Here is a 19,143-nt window from a genome sequence, read left to right as displayed (position 1 = left end):
TAACAGATTTATTTCTTTTTATGGCTGATTAGTATTCCATTGTGCCTATGTTCTCCATTTTGTTTATTCACTCATCAGTTGATGGACACTTAAGTTGATTAGTTGATTCCATTCTTGGTTATTGTGAATAGTGCTGTGGTAAGCGTCCTTGTTTGCTCTTTTCTCTCAAAATTGCTTTTGCTATTCAGGAGTGTGTGTGTGTGTGTGTGTGTGTGTGTGTGTGTGTGTGTGTGTGTGTGTATTTGCATACACATCTAGAATTGTTTTTGTCTAGTTCTTTATAGAATGCCATTTGTATCTTCATAGGAATTATGAACATTGAATCTGGAAATCTCTTTGAGTAGTATGAACATTTAACAATGTTATTCTTCTAACTTAAGAGAGCTAGATGCCTTCAATTTTTTTCATCAGTGTTTTAGAGTTTTCATTATAGAGCTCTTTCCTTCTTTGGTTAACTTTATTCCTAGATGTTTTATTTTATTGTATTGTATAATAGTATCCTGGCAGAATGTCTGTTTCTGTGATAAAAACATGTGACCAAAAGCAACTTGGTTAGGAAAAGATTTATTTCAACTTCACTGCAAGGCCACAATCCATTACAAAGGGAGGTCAGGGAAGGGACTCAAGGCAGGAACCCAGAAGCAGAAACTGAAGCCCAGGCCATGGAGGAATGCTGCTTACTGGCTTGCTCCTTCATGTCATACTTGGTCTTATTTCTCATACAGCCCAGGACTACCTGCTTGGGGTAGCACCTTCCACAATGGTCTGGGCTCTCCTACATCAATCATTAATCAAGAAAATGACCAACAGGCTTTGCCTTCAGGCCAGTCTTGTGGAGGGCATTCTCTCATTTGAGGTTCTCTTTTCCCAGAAGTCTCTAACTTGTGTCCATTTGACAAAAAACTAGCCAGCACATGTAGTTACCATAAATGAAATAACTTTCTTAATTTCTACTGAGCATAACTCACTATTGGTATTTATAGCAATACTATTAATTTATATATTTTGTTTGTCTTGGGGTTTTTGTTTAGAAAGGGAGACATCCAGGCTGCAAGAAAGCCAGAGACCAGTGAGCACCCAATGAAGCCCATGTCCCCTAGCCCAACCCCTTCCAGTCTTCCAGTCTTGTGGGAAAAAACTGATGCAGTACAACACTGAAAGTGGTTTGTTTTGGCTGCTAGTAAAGCATATTAAGTCATTGAATGCTTTAGAAACTAAGGTAAGTCATTTGTAAGTAGAAATCAGTTGTCAAAGGGCTATGGTGGGTCTGAAATAACCTTCATTTGGAATAATAGCAATAATAGCAAATATCAGTGAATGCCTAGGGTCACTTAGCAAGTGTAACTACACTTAGCAAGGTAACTTGTCATGGTTAGGTCAAGTTTAATTTGGATGTATTTGCTGTGGATTTTAGTGTTTTAATTGGTTAGGGACATTCTTTCCTCCTCTGGACTCACCCTTTCATTGTGGTAAGATGCAAACGAGGCAGTAGAGTATCCAGTGAGCTTGTCAGGCAGGTATTTATGTCCCCTGGTTTTCTTTTCTCACTAATGCCATGGAGTTGGTTTTCTATGTTTGCTGAGGTTTTAGATTTGCTTAGCAGTTGCTAGCAAAGATAGGAAAGATAATGAGCTGAATGGCTGGAATTCAACACAAGAATAATGGTTTTCTTTATCTTTGAATAATGTTAAAGGGAACTAAGGTTTCTCTTCCCTTTGTCCTTGTAGTTTTCCACTGGTGTCAGCGGACTATTTGAAATTTTTAGTACTCAAGGAAGCTCTCTTGTTTCTTTCTAGCATTTCTCATTCACATTGTTTGTATCTTTTGTTCTAGACTTGCAGCACTTGGGATGTGCAATGTGCGCTCCTAAGTATAGATAGAAATACTGGGTTTTGGTGATTAACAAAAGAACTCATCATTTTACCTCTCTTTCTATATCAGCCCTGTGGCATTTTGTGTTGGGAGATCCTTAACATTTAATCCTGAACACCTAATCCCTGTTGAAACCAAGTGTGGGGGTGTGCTTGAAAGTGGGGTGAGGGTCACTAGGCAGGAGCAGCGGTTCCTTCAGGGCTTTGCTTGTGCGCATGAGCACTCAAACCTCTGCCCTCTGGGCTGTATTTCTGCCTGGATGATTTTGCTCTCCTTTCCATTGGACCTGACTTTATGGCTGTCATGATGAGCGTGTTCAGCAGGTAGAACCTGAGACACAGAAGTCTTTGCAGCCACTCTCATGAGGTGAGAGGACTTCCTTGTGAGGTGGGATCATTTTTAATGCGTTTGCTTCTTGGTGGATAACAAAGAGCTGTTTTCACAATAGAACTCTTGCTGGGCTGTGTTTGGAGAGAACACAGACTAGAAAAGGGTCATCATATTCAGGTTTCTCCTAATTTTCATTTTGGCTGTTCCTGATTCTAAATGGGACATTTCAGAATAGATGTTCTTGGAGGCCAGGATATGTTATTCAACTCAAACTTATTTAGTAGGAAACACGTGTGGCTTTGTTTAAAAAGTATAGTTTTAGAAAGATGACTTGGTGATAACCACCCCTAGAACAAATTATCCCCCTCAGTGTACCATCTTCAAACAGCATTTAAAACCATGGCAGGAAACCATTCCAGATTGAAATCTGTGTATATGCATGTGCATGTAGAAACATCTGTACATACATGTGGGCAAGTGATTATGAAAGTAGAAAGGACTGTGAGGAGGAGGGAGATTTTAAGGGAGAGGGAAGAAAGGAGAAAAAGGATAATGGAATAGTGTGATATGAAAGCAAACAGTGGGAAGAAAAGAGACCAGCAAAAGCTGGGCAGGAGTGGTGTGGTTGGCAGTGGGGGAGGGGCGTGATAAAAAAAAACATAATGATATGTGTATTGAAAGCCATAATGAAAACCATTTTTTTGTGTGTTAATTTTTTTTTAAAAAAGTTTGGTGATTAAATTTTAATCTTTTAAAAAATATCAAAACATCTGGAAAAACTTTCAAATTATATTTTAGTTACTCTGGTTCTGAGCAGAAAGACTCTGAACATGTCAAAATTGTTTTTTCATTAAATCTCCTTTTCATGGTAAGAAGACTTGATATTAGAAAATCTCAAGTTAGCTGCAAAGTAGACTGCATTAATTGAAACACATAGCAACTCTGGGGACTTTCTTAAAACCTAGATTTCATGTTACCCTTCACTTTTTACTCTGATACAGATTAAAAGGGCATTCTCTCTTGAAATCCCCCACTTAGCCCATTTAGTGGAAGGAAACAAGACACAGTGCTTTTGCTTTCCTTTGCTGGGGAAACCACTAATCTAGTCTGTCCCTCTCACTTTACATGACCAAGAGGAAACTGAAACCTAGCTAAGTTTAAATGACTTGTGCTGGGACAGACAGCTAGCTGGCTCCAGTTTGAACTGGGGACTTGGGTTTGCCTGGAGAGCCTTGGTTTCTGCTCCCTGTAGATACACAGCGTTGCTAAGCGGTGGTGTCCTCCGTACTTGCCGTAGCCTTTGGTCACAGGTAATTCTCTACCCCACTGCATTTCTCCCAGTGCATTTCTGCTGTGACGTTCAGAACTGTAGGAACTCGGGAGAGGATCCAGTGGATTTCAGTCCCCAGTGGGCAGGTGGATGTGTGACAAGGATGTCTTGTGAAAGTAAAAGGCTAGATAGAAACATGACAGTGAACAAAGGCTACTGAAGTTTGGGAGGGTGTTAGCAGAACTCTTTAGAGACAGTAGAAAATGTATGGGAAAAGAGAACAAAATCAGTATAGGAACGTGTTTTTTCTAGCATCATTGGTTCTTGAAGAGAATGCTTTTTGTTTATGTAAAGAAAAACTTAGTTTCCTCCCAAGATCCGGAATGTGTATTTTAAGAAATATTTAAGAACAGCAAAATAAAATAAAGAAGAAGGAGGAGGGGGAAGAGGAGGTTAGAAATCCTAGTTAGTTGTTGCTCAAGCAAATCTAAGCACTAAGGTGGAAATGGAGGAAATTTTTGATTTAGAAATGAAATGTCAATAATACTCTAGCCTTTGTAGCTATTAGAAGATTCTTCAAGGAAGTAAGTTAAGACCTTATTGAATTGTTTATCTGAGAAAACCACCTTTCATTTCTGTAAAGTTAAAACTATTTTACAACCTTTGGTTGTTTTTCTAAATCTGTTTTTGAATGCATATTGATACCCTGGATCTTATTGATTTAATATGCAGCACCTTTAAGGTGCTGTGCTCTGTTGTTTTCCCTGTGTGCTTTTTTTCTTGGGATTTAAGTGTTCTTACCCAAGAAGATTACCTATTGTTTCTCTAAAAGAGCTCTCGCTGGGCACAGAAGGGACTGCTCAAATGAGGTTATAATTCCTGTTTGCCCCTGGGCGGTTGCCAGCAGGAAGAAAGGCATGATGGGAAGTAGTTTGGTTACCTTTCACAACAGGTGTCTTTGTCAGCGCACCTATTCAGATATCAGAGGGTGGAAGCACTGAGTCACTGCAGAAAGGAAAGTACGAAAGCAATTGCTCAGGCTTTCACATCTAGAGAGCCGCACTGCAAGCAGATAAATCTCAAGTCTTCTGGCGCCAATGAATATATGAAGAGGTTCACAGTAGCTTTCAAAATACTACTGAAAAGATAAAAAGGAATTTAAAAGGTATGAACTGCCCAGATAATTTATGATGCCTTGAGTCCTGATTATCATTTAATTTTTACTTGGCTAGTCATCTTTAAGATAAATATACTGGGAAATTCTTAATGAAAATAATGCTCTAAATACAAAGCTGCATTGTGGGGGGGAAATGAAGTAGAAATGCTTTACCGGCTCCTGTAAGGGTCAAACACAGCTTGAAGCTTTTTAATCATGAGAATTTATTTAAGATATTGCATTTTCTATGTAAGTAAGCCTATTAGACTCGGTCGTTTCCTATCCAGGGAAGTTTGCCCCTCTGTGAACAAGAGCTTTTAATACAGAATGCTGACAAAAGTTGCAGAACTTCCTAGTCATATTTAAATGGCACAATATACCAGTAATCATGCTAATCTATGGAAGATGAAAATTTTTAGGGAAAATAGACATTATATTTCATTCTGAGTTATATTTACCCAATTTCTCACAAGCCAGTGAATTTAAATAACATAATCCTGGTATTGGTGATGAAACTTAAAGACTCCAACACAGAGCAGTATTTCGTTATTTTAAAGAGACATCACCAAACTGATGTCCAATACTAACAAAAATACTTCTCAGTATTGTAGTGCCATTAACAGTTGGCAGCTACAGGAATCAGGTAGCGGGTTTTGGAGGAACTGTACCTGTCGTCTTTGTCCAGTACATGGAATAAGCATGTGTTAAACATCTTGGGGCTTTAGGGAACTTTTCTTCTTGACACATAAAGCCTGTCTTTTTTACTATCTCCAGCTGTCCTCAAAAAACCACTTGTGGTAACTAAGGAACAGATAGATTGTAACTGTCAGCTGGTTTGAGTAATTAAAAGAAACCTCTAACTTTATATATAAAAAGAAGAAGAATATTTATTAAGGGGGATAAAAACAGTTTATAAATGAGAGACCCTCATGTTTCTTTCAGAATTACATCAGATATTTGTATTTTTTAGTGGGAGAAAGGAAAAGTATTATCAGTTGGTATTATTGTCCCAAATGAATTGTTGCATTTTTATATTTTGGTACTTTTTTATTCTTTTTAACAGAAATACTCAGGAGAAAAGGATTCTTTATTCCCTCTTCAGACTTCAGGAGATAAATTTTTACTGCACCAAGAGTTCTATAAATTCTGAGAAATAATAATAGTCATTTTTATATTTTCTAAGAATAAGAAAAAATAAGCACTGATTTCTTTAAGAAAAATCTTTTTTCCATGAAGAATCTTCATGTAAATAACAATGAAGTAAGAAGATTAAGTATTTGAAAATATTTTAATTACCAAGGACCTAACATAAACTTTTGTTTTGGGGGAGTTTCATATAGGATATTTCTAGTTAGGAAACTTCTTTTTATTTCTGTTTTTTGAAGTTTAAAGATTTCCCAAACCCGAATTTCTCCATGTGCTGTGTTGAGAATGCAGAAGGTGTTTATGGTGTATACTTCCTGCATAGATAAGAGACCATCTCGAGTTTTCCACTAGGGGTAAATTGCTAGGCAAGCCTGCGATAGCAGCTGCCTGTTCTTTTTTTCTTTCTCTCTTTTTCTCTCTGGATTTTGACACTCAGCCCCTGGATCTCAGGTGGGTGTGTGCACTGGCACTGAGCTGCCGTAGGAGTTTTTCCCTGGATAGTCTGGTCTGGAGCTGTAAGGAGCAGCAGCTGGCAAGATGATGGAAGAAATCTCCATTATGGTAGCCTATGACGCCCATGTTTTCAGCCAGCTGCATGATGAAGACTTCCTCACTAGCCTGGTGGCCATCAGCAAACCCAGGTCCATGGTAGGTGGCTCCTTGCACACTACACTGGGGCTCCTCTTTCTGTAACATGATGGTCACATTCCATAGTGAGAGAGGGGTAGGTTCCTGTGAAGTAGAGAGAAGCACCACTGTTGACTTTGTGTTACAGGCTACAGTAAGGTCTACAGGCTTTCGGGGGGGGGGGGGGGGGTTTCGTTGAATAAATAAACACTGTTGTTATATGTCAATAGTCTGTTAGCTTTCAGGTCTTAATTACCTCCAAGGAGAAGTAGAACAAATTGACTTCTTGGAGAAGTTTATTGTGATTTAATATTTGTAACAAGGTTTTATTTTTTATCTTTCTGTTTATTGTCTTAGTGTGTGCATTCTGGCATGATAGAAAAATATGTTTTTATAGTGTTTGCTGTTCCGTCTTTTCGGTGGGCAGTGAGGCTCACTCAGGGATTTGTGTCTCGCAAGCAGATTCTCCTAACTGTGCCTGTGCCTGCTTTCTTTACTATGTTTAGCAATGTATGGCAGCAACAGAATGAAAAGTTAGATCTAACAGTTAGATCTCGCCAGTGTGAAAACCCACTTCTCTGTTTTAAGGCACAAGAATACTAAAAGTTTGCTTGTTTTTCCAAGTAGTAAATTACCATGAAAAAGATAATGGGTCAAATTCTGGATTGATTCCAAGAGACTTAAAGGCCTTATCAACCAGATGCAATGTTTCAACGTTGTTTAGCCGCTGATCTAAGTATTTAAAAAAAAAATAGAATAATGGAGGAGGAGGGAAGAATTGGCCATTGATTAGTTATTTAATGATATTAATGGGTTTATTTAATTTTTGTAAGACAATATGATTATTTTAAAATAGTAACTTAGACATAATTGAAGAATCATGAAAAAATTCTAGAGGACCCAGTAGAGGGATTGGTGTTATAGAAGAAAGCTGGCGTTGTTGATAATAGCATCTAGGTGAGAGTGCATAGAGCTTCTCTAGACTCTCCTTGTCCATCATGTTTTCTAGCTGCATCTTAAAAAGTAGGTGGATGAAAGCAAAAACAAAATCATAATATACTTCTGGGGGATGTTTATGAAGAGAATGATCTGGCCAATTGCTTGTTTTATTTATTAATTTTATTTTAAATATTTATTAATTTTCTTTTTATATTATTTTATTTTATGTAAGTGTTCTGTCCGCATGTATGTCTGTATACCATGTACGTGCCTGGTGCTCAGGGAAGTCAGAAGAAGGTACTGGACTCCCTGGAACTATGGACAGCTGTGAGCAAACATGTGGGTGCTGGGAATCAAGCCTGGGTCCTTAGAAAAAACAGCAAATGCTCTTAACCATTGAGCCATCTCTCCAGCCCCACAATTTCTCTTTTTATAATTATATACATTTTGTGAACTTCATTGCCTACTGAAATATATATGCCGAGTCAAGATAAAGTCCTAGAGCCAGGCAGTGGTGGCGCACGCCTTTAATCTCAGCACTCAGGAGGCAGAGCCAGGCAGATCTGTGAGTTTGAGGCTAGCCTGGTCTACAGAGCGAGATCCAGGACAGGCACCAAACCTACACAGAGAAACCCTGTCTCGAAACAACAACAACAAAAAGACTCTTTAAAAACTTAAAGAAGTTCTCCAGACCAAAGGGGAGAAGAAACAAAAACAGATGTGAGCAGTGCGTGTAGCTCAGCCACAGAGTACCTGCTGGTCATGTTAACCACTTTGGCTTTGATCCTTAGCATCACAAAGACAAGCAAGGAAACAGTCCAGCAGAGTGTAAGTGGAGAGGACAGAGGAGCTGAAGAGATAACAGCTCCTGAGTCATAGGGAGCATCTCACTGCTCAACAAAACTGGACATTGTAATCATGTGTTTGGAGGGAGGGCAGGATATGCAGGGAGAGTAAAAATGCAAATGTGAATGACTGCATGATTGAATCTAAATGCACTTTTCAAGAATCACTTCCACGTGTAGGGAATTTATGGATATTTGATGTAGAATTTGGTCACTGATACAGAAAACTTGATATAAAAGGCATAGAATATTGCTTTCTATATCAAAATCTTAAATAAAAATTCCGTGTAGGGAATTTATGGATATTTGATGTAGAATTTGGTCACTGATACAGAAAACTTCATATAAAAGGCATAGAATATTGCTTTCTATATCAAAATCTTAAATAAAAATTCCATTTTAACCAGACATGTTAGCACATGACTTTAATGCCAGTACTCAGGAGGCAGAGACAGGCTTCAGTGTAAGTTCAAGGCCAGCTTCATATACACAGGAGGTTCTAGTACAGCAGGGCTACACAGTGAGACCCTGTCTCAAAAATAAAAATTACATTTAATTTATTTTGTGTGTGTGTGTGGGGGGGTGCTGGGATGCATGTAAAGATCAGAGGACCACTTTGGGAAGCCCCTTTTCTCCCTCTTCCCTGTAGGCTCTGGGGATCTAAGTCAGGTCATCAGATTTGCAGGCAAGTGACTTGACACACTGAGCATTTTGCCAGCCCCATACTAAACTTTTAAATAGTTTAGATATTGAGGTACTTGTTATGTAACTTCTTGAAGACATTTAGATTCCTTTTTCAGATGTGGAATTTAAGATAATCTTTTGGAGGTAATGGCTGATTTTGGTTTGTCTGGAAAACCTAGAATAAAATTACTCTGGGACACACTGTTCACCATTTGATCTGGTTTACATTCCATATTGATTTTTTGTTTGTTTGTTTGTTTGAGATGAACCTTCAAAATCATATGGAAGAAGTCGTTAGACTTTCTATAATATGAAGCAAAATGCCTCCAGTTTGAGTCACTACTGCACTGGGAGGAGGAGGAGAGACTCTCCAGCTGGGCTGACCTTTGAAAGAGATTTAGATACTTAATACAGGATCAGGGCTTTCTCTTTGGTTGGGTTTTGTTTCATAAGGGGAGATATGTTGATTCCTTGAATGGTAAAAACATATGATTCTAAGGTCTGGACACTGAACTTTTATTTAGAAGGGTGCACACACACACATGTGGAGGTCAGAAGGTAACCTACACTAGTCAGCTTTCTTCTTTCATTATGTGGGTCCCAAGAATCAAACACAAGCTGTCAGGAGTTGGCGACAGGCACCTTCACCCACTGAGCCATCTTACTAGCCATGAAGGGTTTTTTTTTTTCTTTTAATAAAAATATAAATAAATTGATATGTGGGATGAAAATTGGAAGTTAACTGGTGTGTACTTAGAGACAAAAACCATACCACTGCTACCCCTCATGTGTATACATACAAGTCGTAACTTAGCAGGGATGCTCACAGAAACACTTGAGGGACTCTGAAGGCTGCCCAGGCTCTTCCACCTCTGCCTTTTTTAGTTCTTTTGCAGGCTTTTCCTTTTTGATTCGGTCTTGCTGTATTGCCAGGTTGCCCTTGAACTCTTGGGCTCAAGTAGGTTAGTTAGCCTCTCAGTAGCTGGAACTGCCTATGTGTACCACTACTGTGTCCAGCCTCAGCAATTTATAACTGCCTATGTAACTGTAAATGAAGAGGAAAGCTACCCCTGGTATACTTATTGTATTACAGGGAAGGCTTTGAAGATACATTTAAATTCAAAATGCACGATCTCATGTTTAAACAGTGAATAAGCCTAATAACTAATGCATACCCAGCAGGCACAAATATTTCAGGTTAAGTGCCAATTTATATTCTGCTCAATTATTTCAACTTCCTAATTTATTGAGTGGCCATGAAAGGAATATTGCTTTCAGATGTATGTTAATAAGAGCTAATATGTAGAGTGGTTTAATGTTTGGTTTTTTATTTTTGTTGTTGTTGTTGTTGTTGTTGTTGTTGTTTTGCTTTTTGGTTTTTCAAGACATGGTTTCTCTGTGTCATTTTGGGGCCTGTCCTGGATCTCACTCTGTAGACCAGGCTGGCCTCAAACTCACAGATCTGCCTGGCTCTGCCTCCTGAGTGCTGGGATTAAAAGCATGCACCACCGCCTGGCTTAATGTTTGTTTTAATATAATGTTCTAGGCACAAGTAGACTGTCCACCCTTCAAAGTTCCCTTCCCCGAGTCTTAAAAGAGAAGGGATCAAAGTCAATATTTATGAGACTACTATTAGATTCTATAGATGGAATCAACTAGAGCAGTGGTTCTCAACATATCAGATATCCTGCATTTCAGATATTTACATTAAAATCCATAATAGTAGCAAAATTATAGTTATGAAGCAGCAAAAAATAATTTTATGGTTGGGGGTCACCACAACATGAGGAACTGTATTAAAGGGTCACAACATTAGGTTGAGAACCACTGACCTAGAGAATAATTGCCACCTTTGAGCAGTGAGGAAGAAGCCTCCAAAAGAAGGCTGGAACAGTAGGTTTGGATGTGGAGGCAGACCAGATGTGTGCTAGGCAAGGAAGGGCTAGTACCTTTGTGAACAAGGGGCAGCTTGTGCAAAGTCTGAAAGGATGGTGACTGCATACGGTACTTTATTTTGAGGGAAGATGGAGATGAAGCTCAAGATGCCCTGGAGCTCTCTGTGTTATGTAGGCTGACATTGAACTTGCAGCAATCCTCCCACTCCAGCCTCCTGAGTGCTGGGATTACAGGTGTGAGCCACCATAACTGACTTGGTTAAGGTACTTTGAGGTTACATGATCTTTTGGGCTGAGGAGTTAACTTAGCCAGTAAAGGATCTGCTATACAAGCAAGAGGACCTGAGTTCAGTCCCAAGCAATTATATAAAAAGGTAAGCATGATGGGATACACTTAAAATCCCAGCACTGGGGGCAGATAAGAGGATCTTGTCTAATTGACAAGAACCTAACTTGCAAGCTCCAGGTCCTAGTGAGAGACCTTGTCTCAAAAGACAAGTGGACAGCTCCTGTGGCACAACACCTGGGCTTGACATTGACCTCTGGACTCTATTTGAACCCTCATATAGGAGCACACACATAGTTTAAAAAAATTTTTTAAAGTTACTTGGGAGCCAGGTGGTGGTGGCCCAGACCTTTAATCCCAGCTCTAGGGAGGCAAAGGCAGACTAATCTCTGAATTTGAGACAAGCCTGGTCTATTGAGCGAGTTCCAGATTAGCCAGGGATACACAGAGAAACCCTGTCACCAAAAAAAAAAAAAAAAAAAGAAAGAAAAGAAAAGAAAAAAAGAAAAGAAAGAAAGAAAGTACAGTTACTGGGTGTCAGTTCAAGATTTAGATCTGCTACTTACCAGGAATATACTGAATTTCTCTAAGCCTCAGTTTCCTTATGGGAGAAATGGGGAACATCCTCACTGGATTTCTGTGAAAATCAAAGAAGAACACTTGTAAAGAACTCAGCACAGTGAGAGCTCTTGCCAGTTACCCCCTTCTGGAAGATGATGTTATTCTGAGTTTCTGAAGGAGGTCTAAAGTTGGAGTGAGCTGAACACAAGAGGTGCCTTGGGGAAGTAGAAGGAGAAGGCGCGTATGATGGGGGAAGGGACTGGTGCTTTGCCCTGCTTGACTAGGGTATCAGTTCTACAGGAAAATTGAAGCTTTCTACCCTAAAGATTGCATAGAAGGTCTGATACTTGAACTCAGAATGGTTGGAAGGCAATGTGGAACCAATAGTGGGGAGTGTGTATGAGCCCTTGTCTGCTGAGCAGATAGGCTTACTTATATAAGCAATAAGGTGGCAAAAATGAGCAGGAAAGGCCATATGGCCCGAGGGGGGGAATGCAAAGGGTGATAGAAAAATGCAGGTGAAAATTGTTGGCAAATGTCTGGAGCATTCTTGACCATGGCAGCATGAGTCAGGAATAAGTCTGCACTTATTCACTAGTTCCTGCAGTGGATAGATAGTCATATAACTACTTAGGAAGATGTAATTGCTCCATATGAGAAGAGTAACTGGTTGGAATAGGTAGAAATTACTACAAGATTTCCATGGTGTTAGAATAGGAAAGTTAGGTATTGTCCTAGTTTGTTTTCTATTGCGAAAAACACCATGACCAAAAGCAAATTGTGAAGAAAAGGTCTTATTTCAGCTTACAGTAACACTCCATCATTGAGGAAAGCCAGGCAGGAGCTCAAGGCAGAAACCTGCAGGCAAGAACTGGAGCAGAAGCCATGGAAGAATTTTCCTTACTGGCTTGTTTCCAAGGCCTTGCTCAGCCTGGTTTTTTTTTTGTTTTGTTTTGTTTTGTTTTTTGTTTGTTTGTTTGTTTGTTTTGTTTTTTAATACTAACTGGGACCACCTGCCCAGAAGTGGCTCTCCACACAGTGGCCTAGGCCTTCCCTCCTCCATCATTAATCAAGGATATGCTGCATATACTTGCCTACCAACCATTCTGATGGAGGCATTTTCTCAATTGAGGTTCTCTTCCTGGGTGACCTAGCTTGTGTCAAGGTGAAAAACAAAACAAAACAAAACAAAAAAACCAAAAAACTAACCAACACAGATATCAAGAATATCAAAAGGAAAAGGTGACCCATTTTGGCTTTACCACATCCCACATCTTGAAATTTAATATCATTCTGTCTCTGAAGGAGACTTGATTGACCAGTGGTTAACCTTGACCTTTAAAAAAAGCCACTTAACCATGTAACACAGGCTATTCTGTCTTGGCACTGGATAGATATTCTTAACTGACAGTTACCAAAATAGTACAGGACCAGCAACGGAAGGGGCCTCTTTTGGGGAACTAAAGTTTCTCTGTTCTATAGATGGAAGATGAGGGTAAGCATTCTGCAGTTTCTTCCCCCTTCGTGGTTTGGCACATGGATTACATCAAGCAAGCCAAATTAAAAAAAAAAAAAAGTCATAGTAATTCCATATGCCAGAGATGAGTAAAATAATAAAATCAATGCAGTTGCTTCTAAATCATCACTGAATAAACATCTCAAATGTTGACTAGAATCAAACATTATAAAGCCAATTAAGGTTCTTCTATACTTAAATTATTTATTGAACATGCTCTATTCTTATTATCATTTAGCATATTCTTGACTTGGCACCTTTTATCAATTTCAAATTAGTCTAAGGAACCAAATCTTTCTTCATTTGATTTATCAATTTTGATGAGTTAAGGTTCTTAGGATTCTAACAGTAGAATCGTGTATTATTTGAAACAAGAAAGTTAATTTATTGCATGGACACTAGGGTGTGTCCTTGAAATGCAAGGGCAAACTTTGAGCTAGGCAGCAAAGCTGGGCCCGGTCTCATGCTGGCAGGCATTCTGCATCTCTTGCCATCTAATTAACTTCTTCCTTTGCATCCCCTTTATTTATTCTCCGTCCCTGGGTTTTCTAGCTTCCTCATTCCTGGGGCATAATACTGCTGTCATGCAGCACCTAGATTTATAATTCCATCATAGACTGTGAGTAATGTTCCTGCCTTTGGCTCACAGATCTATCTATGTATTTTGGGAGAGAAACCAATTCAGTAGCTTTAGGTAAATTGAGGTGATACAGATTTGAACCCATGAATGCATGATTGGACATAGCAGTATTATTCCCAATAGCTCCAGTCTAGACACAATCCAAAGATCCATCATGTGGTGAATGTCTAAACACAGTGGTATATCCATACAGTGGACTATAAATAACAATTATAAGAAAATGAAATAATGATACTTGCTATAATATGGATGAAATTGACAAACATGAAACTAATAAAAGGATCCAGTTGCAAAGGACTAAATATTGGATGAATGCTGACATTGGACATGAGATTTTGAAAATAGCTAGTGAAGGTATATGGTGGACTATTCTGTATATTTTGTGTATATTTAAAATTCTTCATCATAATTTTTTAAAAGTTCCTAGTTACTTTTGTTGATATTTCCACAACACGGACTCTATTTCAGCTTTTACCCGCCATTAATCATTTTGCTGCATATGACTTTCTTAGCTATTTTCTTTCTCCTTTTCCTTGACCTGGCCTATAACATCCTCACAAGCACATACGCAGAGTGTGCTGTGCTCCCGTCTCAGCAAAGGAGACATTCCTGCCCTGCCAGCTCACTTTCTTTTTCTCAACATTGGCTTCCCTCAGCTTCCTCTTTTACTGACCATCTACTCCCCCTTAGTCCAGACAAGGCTAGCTTGTAGTTTGGTTGTCTGTTTACATCTGTTTAGGAGCTCTGCGGTTTTCCTTTGTGTTCCTTCCTGGGCACAATGAAACCAGGCTTTCTTTTTATATGCATATACTTTTTATATGCATATACTTTTTATATGTTTGTACTTTGGAGGAGTGTCTATTTATTTATTTAGTAGGATTTTTATTATTTTATTTTAATTTGAGATAGAGTCTAACTGTATAGTCCTGGCTGGACAGGAACTCACTTTGTAGATCAGACTGGACTCTAACTCACAGACATCTGCCCAGTTCGGCCTCCCGAGTGCCAGGATTAAAGATGTGCACCGCCATACCCTGTTCTAGTAGGATTTTATAGACATCTAGTTCACTGTGCACATATGAACAAACCTCATAGTTTTGATCCCTTCACTCCTTGTGCTCAGTTACCCTAACAGTCTGTGGTAGGTGCTTTAGGTGACAATTCTTATTTATGTTTGATAACCACCAGAGAGAGAGAGTTGTCATCACTGCCTAGTGGATAAGATGGAGACTTTGGGAAGTTAAATAACTTTCCTCCAAGATCCCATAGGGAGGAGGAAGTAGCTGAGACTGGAGAAGAGCCTGGCTTGTTACACTCTGTAACTCTGTAGACAGCCCTAAACTTGCTTGCTTTCTTCTTGACCCTAAGTCAAGAATTTTCTCTTGACAGTGGGGATTGGAAGCAGGCAGGAAACAGAAACACTAGAAGTGTCATCTTCACTGCTATTTTCTTGGCTGGCTATGACTGACGTACCTGGGGAAGGTTTCTAGGGAGTGGACTGCCAACACCACCGAGATTGGCATTGGAAGGAAGATTCCATAACTTTAAAACTAGCTGTCATTCTGATATGGAGTGAATTAAAATAGGAATGGCAGACGTTAAACATGGAGTCAGAAGACATTGTTGGAAGTTACTGTGTAAAGACTGCTTGCCTGCAGGGCAAGATGATTTCCTTTAGGGAGTTTTCATTGGGAGTATCTTAATCTGCTCAGTCTGCAGCCAGAGTACCTTAGACTGGGTGAGGGTGACTTCCCTCAGTTCTAGAGTCTGAAAGTTGAGGTCAGGGTGCTGGCCCTATGGGACTCTGAGTGCGGACCCTCCTCCTGTTCACAAATGGTTGTTTTCCTGTAGTTTAGCATGGCAGAGGGCACCGAAAGAGCAAGCCTGCTTATGATTCTTCCTGTGAGAGAATAACCACCCTCTTAGGACTTAATTATCTCCCAAAGGCCCCATGACCAAATCCTGTGAAGAATAGAATATCTGCATAGGAATTGGTGGGGCATATTTGGTCCACAGTGCACATTCTTATGAAATTTCAGAGCAGTAAGGGATACACTGTCTTGAAGACTTAGGAACATGGATGAAGGGTTACTTACAGGAGTATGGATGACCTGAAAACAGTTATCACCACGAAGTCTCACCCCGTTATAGATGATGACCTCATGGAAGTTACATCATGGAATCCCTAAACTATCTCCTATTACAATGGAACGGTTATTTACTGCTGTCTTGGATACTGAGAAATGGTCTTTATGTACTTACAAAAGGGATGAGGTGAATTTGTAAGTTAATTCCAAATATCCTCTCATAGAGGGATATGTTACAGGAATAGTTCATGTGAAATATGCAGTGCACTTATTTTTATTAATCTATTTCATAAGTTTGTACTTCCAATGGGTGAAAACACTCTAGGATTTTTATTGTGCATTGGCCACTGACATTTTTGTTTAGTTTGTTCATCAACTAAACATTCATTGATCTATTACTGTGTGCTAGCTACATTATGTTCTTGGCACAGAAGATCTAGATATGCAAAACAGTGCATGGTAACTATTGTAAATCTTACAGTGGGAAAGGCAAGACACAAACATGAGCCAGTAATACTGTTCACCAGGCTTCACGTTGAGTAGTGTCAGTAAGGGAGGGTCCTGCTCCTGCCATCTGAGATCTGAACGACATCTATGGGAAAATTAGGAAAATGTATCTCAAATAGGGGGAACTTGGAGATAGCCCTATAAGTGGTAGAACCAGGAAGTCAGTGTGATTAGAGCATGAGTCAGGGGCAGCCTGGTAAGAAATGAAGGTGGGTAGGAAATAAAAGGTCAGGCTGTAATGGTAGGGCTGTGTAAACTAGATGGAGTAGTCAGGTTTTATTTCTTATATGACACATTGTATTTTAAAACCAAATGACTCAGATTTTATGGGTGGTTAACAGAAATTTAAAATTATGGTTAAATTATTAGAGAAGACAGTATTGTGTCAAAAACTCACTGCAGAGCTCAAGCTCAATATCAAATTGCACTATTAAAAGTCAATGCAAGGATTGTATGCTGCCTTAAAAATAGGATTCTCAGCACAACAAAGATAACTCTGTGCCACTGATTGTAATGTCTACATTCAGATTTCTTACAGGCTGAAAATGTGGTAGAAGCCCGCTTTTATTTTTTAATTCTTCATTTTTTTTTAAATTAAATTATCTGGGGCCTGGAGAGATGCTTTTTAAAAAAAAAAATAAATTACCTGGGGGCCTGGAGAGATACTAAGTGCTAAGATGCTCAGCAGCTAAGAGCACTCCTGTTCTTCCAGAGCTCGCTTCTCAGTACTCATGTAGGGAGGCCCCAAGAACTCTAGTTCCAGGGCACCTAACCCCTTCTCTGACCTCTGAGGGTAGCTGCTGGCACATAGCATATACTCACACAAACCTGCTGTGGTGGTTTGAATGAGAATGGCCCCCACAGGCTCAGATATTTGACTACTTAGCCCAAATTGGTGGACCAGTTTAGGAAGGATAAGGAGGTGTGATCTTGTTGGAGGAGGTGTATTGCTGAGGGCCCACACCTACTTTTGATGTTTCAAAAGCCCATATCATTGCCAGTTAGCTCTCTCTGCCTCCTGCTTGTTGATAAGGTTGCCAGCTTTCAGCTGCAGCTCCAACATGGTGCCTGCCTGCTTGTTGCCATTTTCTCTACCATGATAGTCATGGACTCCAACCCTCTAAACTGTAAACAAAGGCCCCAATAAACTATTCCTTTTATAAGTTGCCTTGATTATGGTGTCTCTTCATAGCAAGAGAAAATTAACTACGACACACATATATACATATAAAAAACAAGTAAATATTTAAATTAAGTTATTTTTAAGTGGTGCATTAAAACAAAATATGCATATTTTTGGGGTATCATGCAATGTTTTGATACATACAAATGTTGTGAATGCCTAAATTGATTAAACATATCTGTTTCCTTAAGAATTTATCATTTCTTTGTGGTACATTCAAAAGTCCTTTATTTTAGCTCTTAAGATAAAACAAACAAACACAGAGACTTAAGTAGTCCTGGTTTATCCTGAACTCTACATAGCAGAGTATGGATTTGAACTACTGATTCTCCTACATGCATATTCCAAGTACTGGGATTATAGTTCTGACCCAGCTTTTCTACCTTAAAAAATATGTATAATACATTGTTATTCTCTGTAATCACCATACTAGACAATAGCGCCCAGAATTTGTTTTCCTAACTATAAAACAGTTGCCATTGATCAACTATTCCCCATTCTTCTCTACCCTGTTAGTTTCCCCAGTCTGTGGTAACTAGTTCTGGCTGACCTGGAACTCACTATGTAAACCAGGCTGCCTTGACCTCACAGAGATACACCTGCCTCTGCCTCCCAAGTGCTGGTATTAAAGGCATGCACTATTATGCCCTGTGGAAAGTCAGGCAGAGCTGTGGTGGTGCACGCCTTTAATCCCAGCACTGGGGAGGCAGATCCAGGCAGATCTCGATGAGTTCCAGGCCAGCCTGGGCTACCAAGTGAGTTCCAGGAAAGGCGCAAAGCTACACAGAGAAACCCTGTGTCTCAAAAAAACTAAAAAAAGAAAAAAGAAAAGAAAGTCAGCAGTTTCAGATTCTCCCTATGAATGCAATAGTGACTGCTTTTATTTTGGCAGAGTCCAGTTCCATCTCTATTGTCATAAATTACAGGATTTCTTTCCTCCCCTTTTTTTGTTGTTTTTTTTTGTTAATGAGTGAATACATTCCTTTGGCATATAATCTGCATTTTCTTTATCCATTTTGATGTTGGTGGACACCTAGGTTGTTTTCATTCCTTAGTTCTCAGAACAGCTATCTCTGGAGATGATTTTACCTTGAATATATATCCAGTATATAACCAGTAGTGGGATTGCTGAATCATATAGGAGTTCTAATTTTTATCTTTTGAAGAATTTTAATATTACTTTCCACAGAGCCTGTGCCAGCCTACATTCTACCAGCAGTAAGGGTTCTATTTACTCAACTTCTTCTTCAGTATTTGTTCCTATATTTTCTTGTAATGGCCATTCTTCCCAAAGCAAGGTTGATATCTTACTGTGACTTTAATATCAACTTCCCTGATGATTTAACAATATTTAGTATATTTTCATGTAACTGTTGTAGAACAGAACCTCTCATCCTACACAGTCTGGACTATAGTTGTTTGGTCTAAAGCAGTGGTTCTCAACCTTCCTAATTCTGCCGTCTTTTAATACAGTTCCTCATGTAGTGACACCCCCCCCCCAAGCATAAAATTATTTTTGTTGCTGCTTCATAATTATAAATTTGCTACTGTTACTAATTGTAATGTAAATACTTTTGGAGATAGAGGTTGGGCAGAGGG

General features: G+C 39.2%; 1 protein-coding gene across 17 annotated transcripts in view; it reads left to right on the top strand.

The window, feature by feature from the left end:
* Nucleotides 1-19,143, top strand: part of Rabgap1l (RAB GTPase activating protein 1 like) — a 566,460-nt gene that overhangs the window by 459,001 nt on the left and 88,316 nt on the right. For 2 of the 17 annotated variants that reach the window (XM_076547803.1, XM_042258410.2), the window contains exons 1-2: nucleotides 4,499-4,637; nucleotides 5,692-6,422. The exons of 12 other annotated variants lie outside the window; for them this stretch is intronic. In XM_076547803.1, coding sequence (XP_076403918.1) covers nucleotides 6,312-6,422 — 111 coding nt within the window. In that variant the 5' untranslated portion in view covers nucleotides 4,499-4,637; nucleotides 5,692-6,311. Of the gene's footprint in view, nucleotides 1-4,498; nucleotides 4,638-4,665; nucleotides 6,423-19,143 lie in introns of those variants that run through there. 3 more of the 17 variants (XM_076547804.1, XM_076547805.1, XM_042258408.2) reach the window with 3 other exon arrangements.

The sequence above is a fragment of the Peromyscus maniculatus genome, chromosome 11 (assembly GCF_049852395.1).
Source record: "Peromyscus maniculatus bairdii isolate BWxNUB_F1_BW_parent chromosome 11, HU_Pman_BW_mat_3.1, whole genome shotgun sequence".
Classification (NCBI taxonomy): Eukaryota; Metazoa; Chordata; class Mammalia; order Rodentia; family Cricetidae; genus Peromyscus; species Peromyscus maniculatus.
This window is presented reverse-complemented; position numbering and strand designations above follow the sequence as displayed.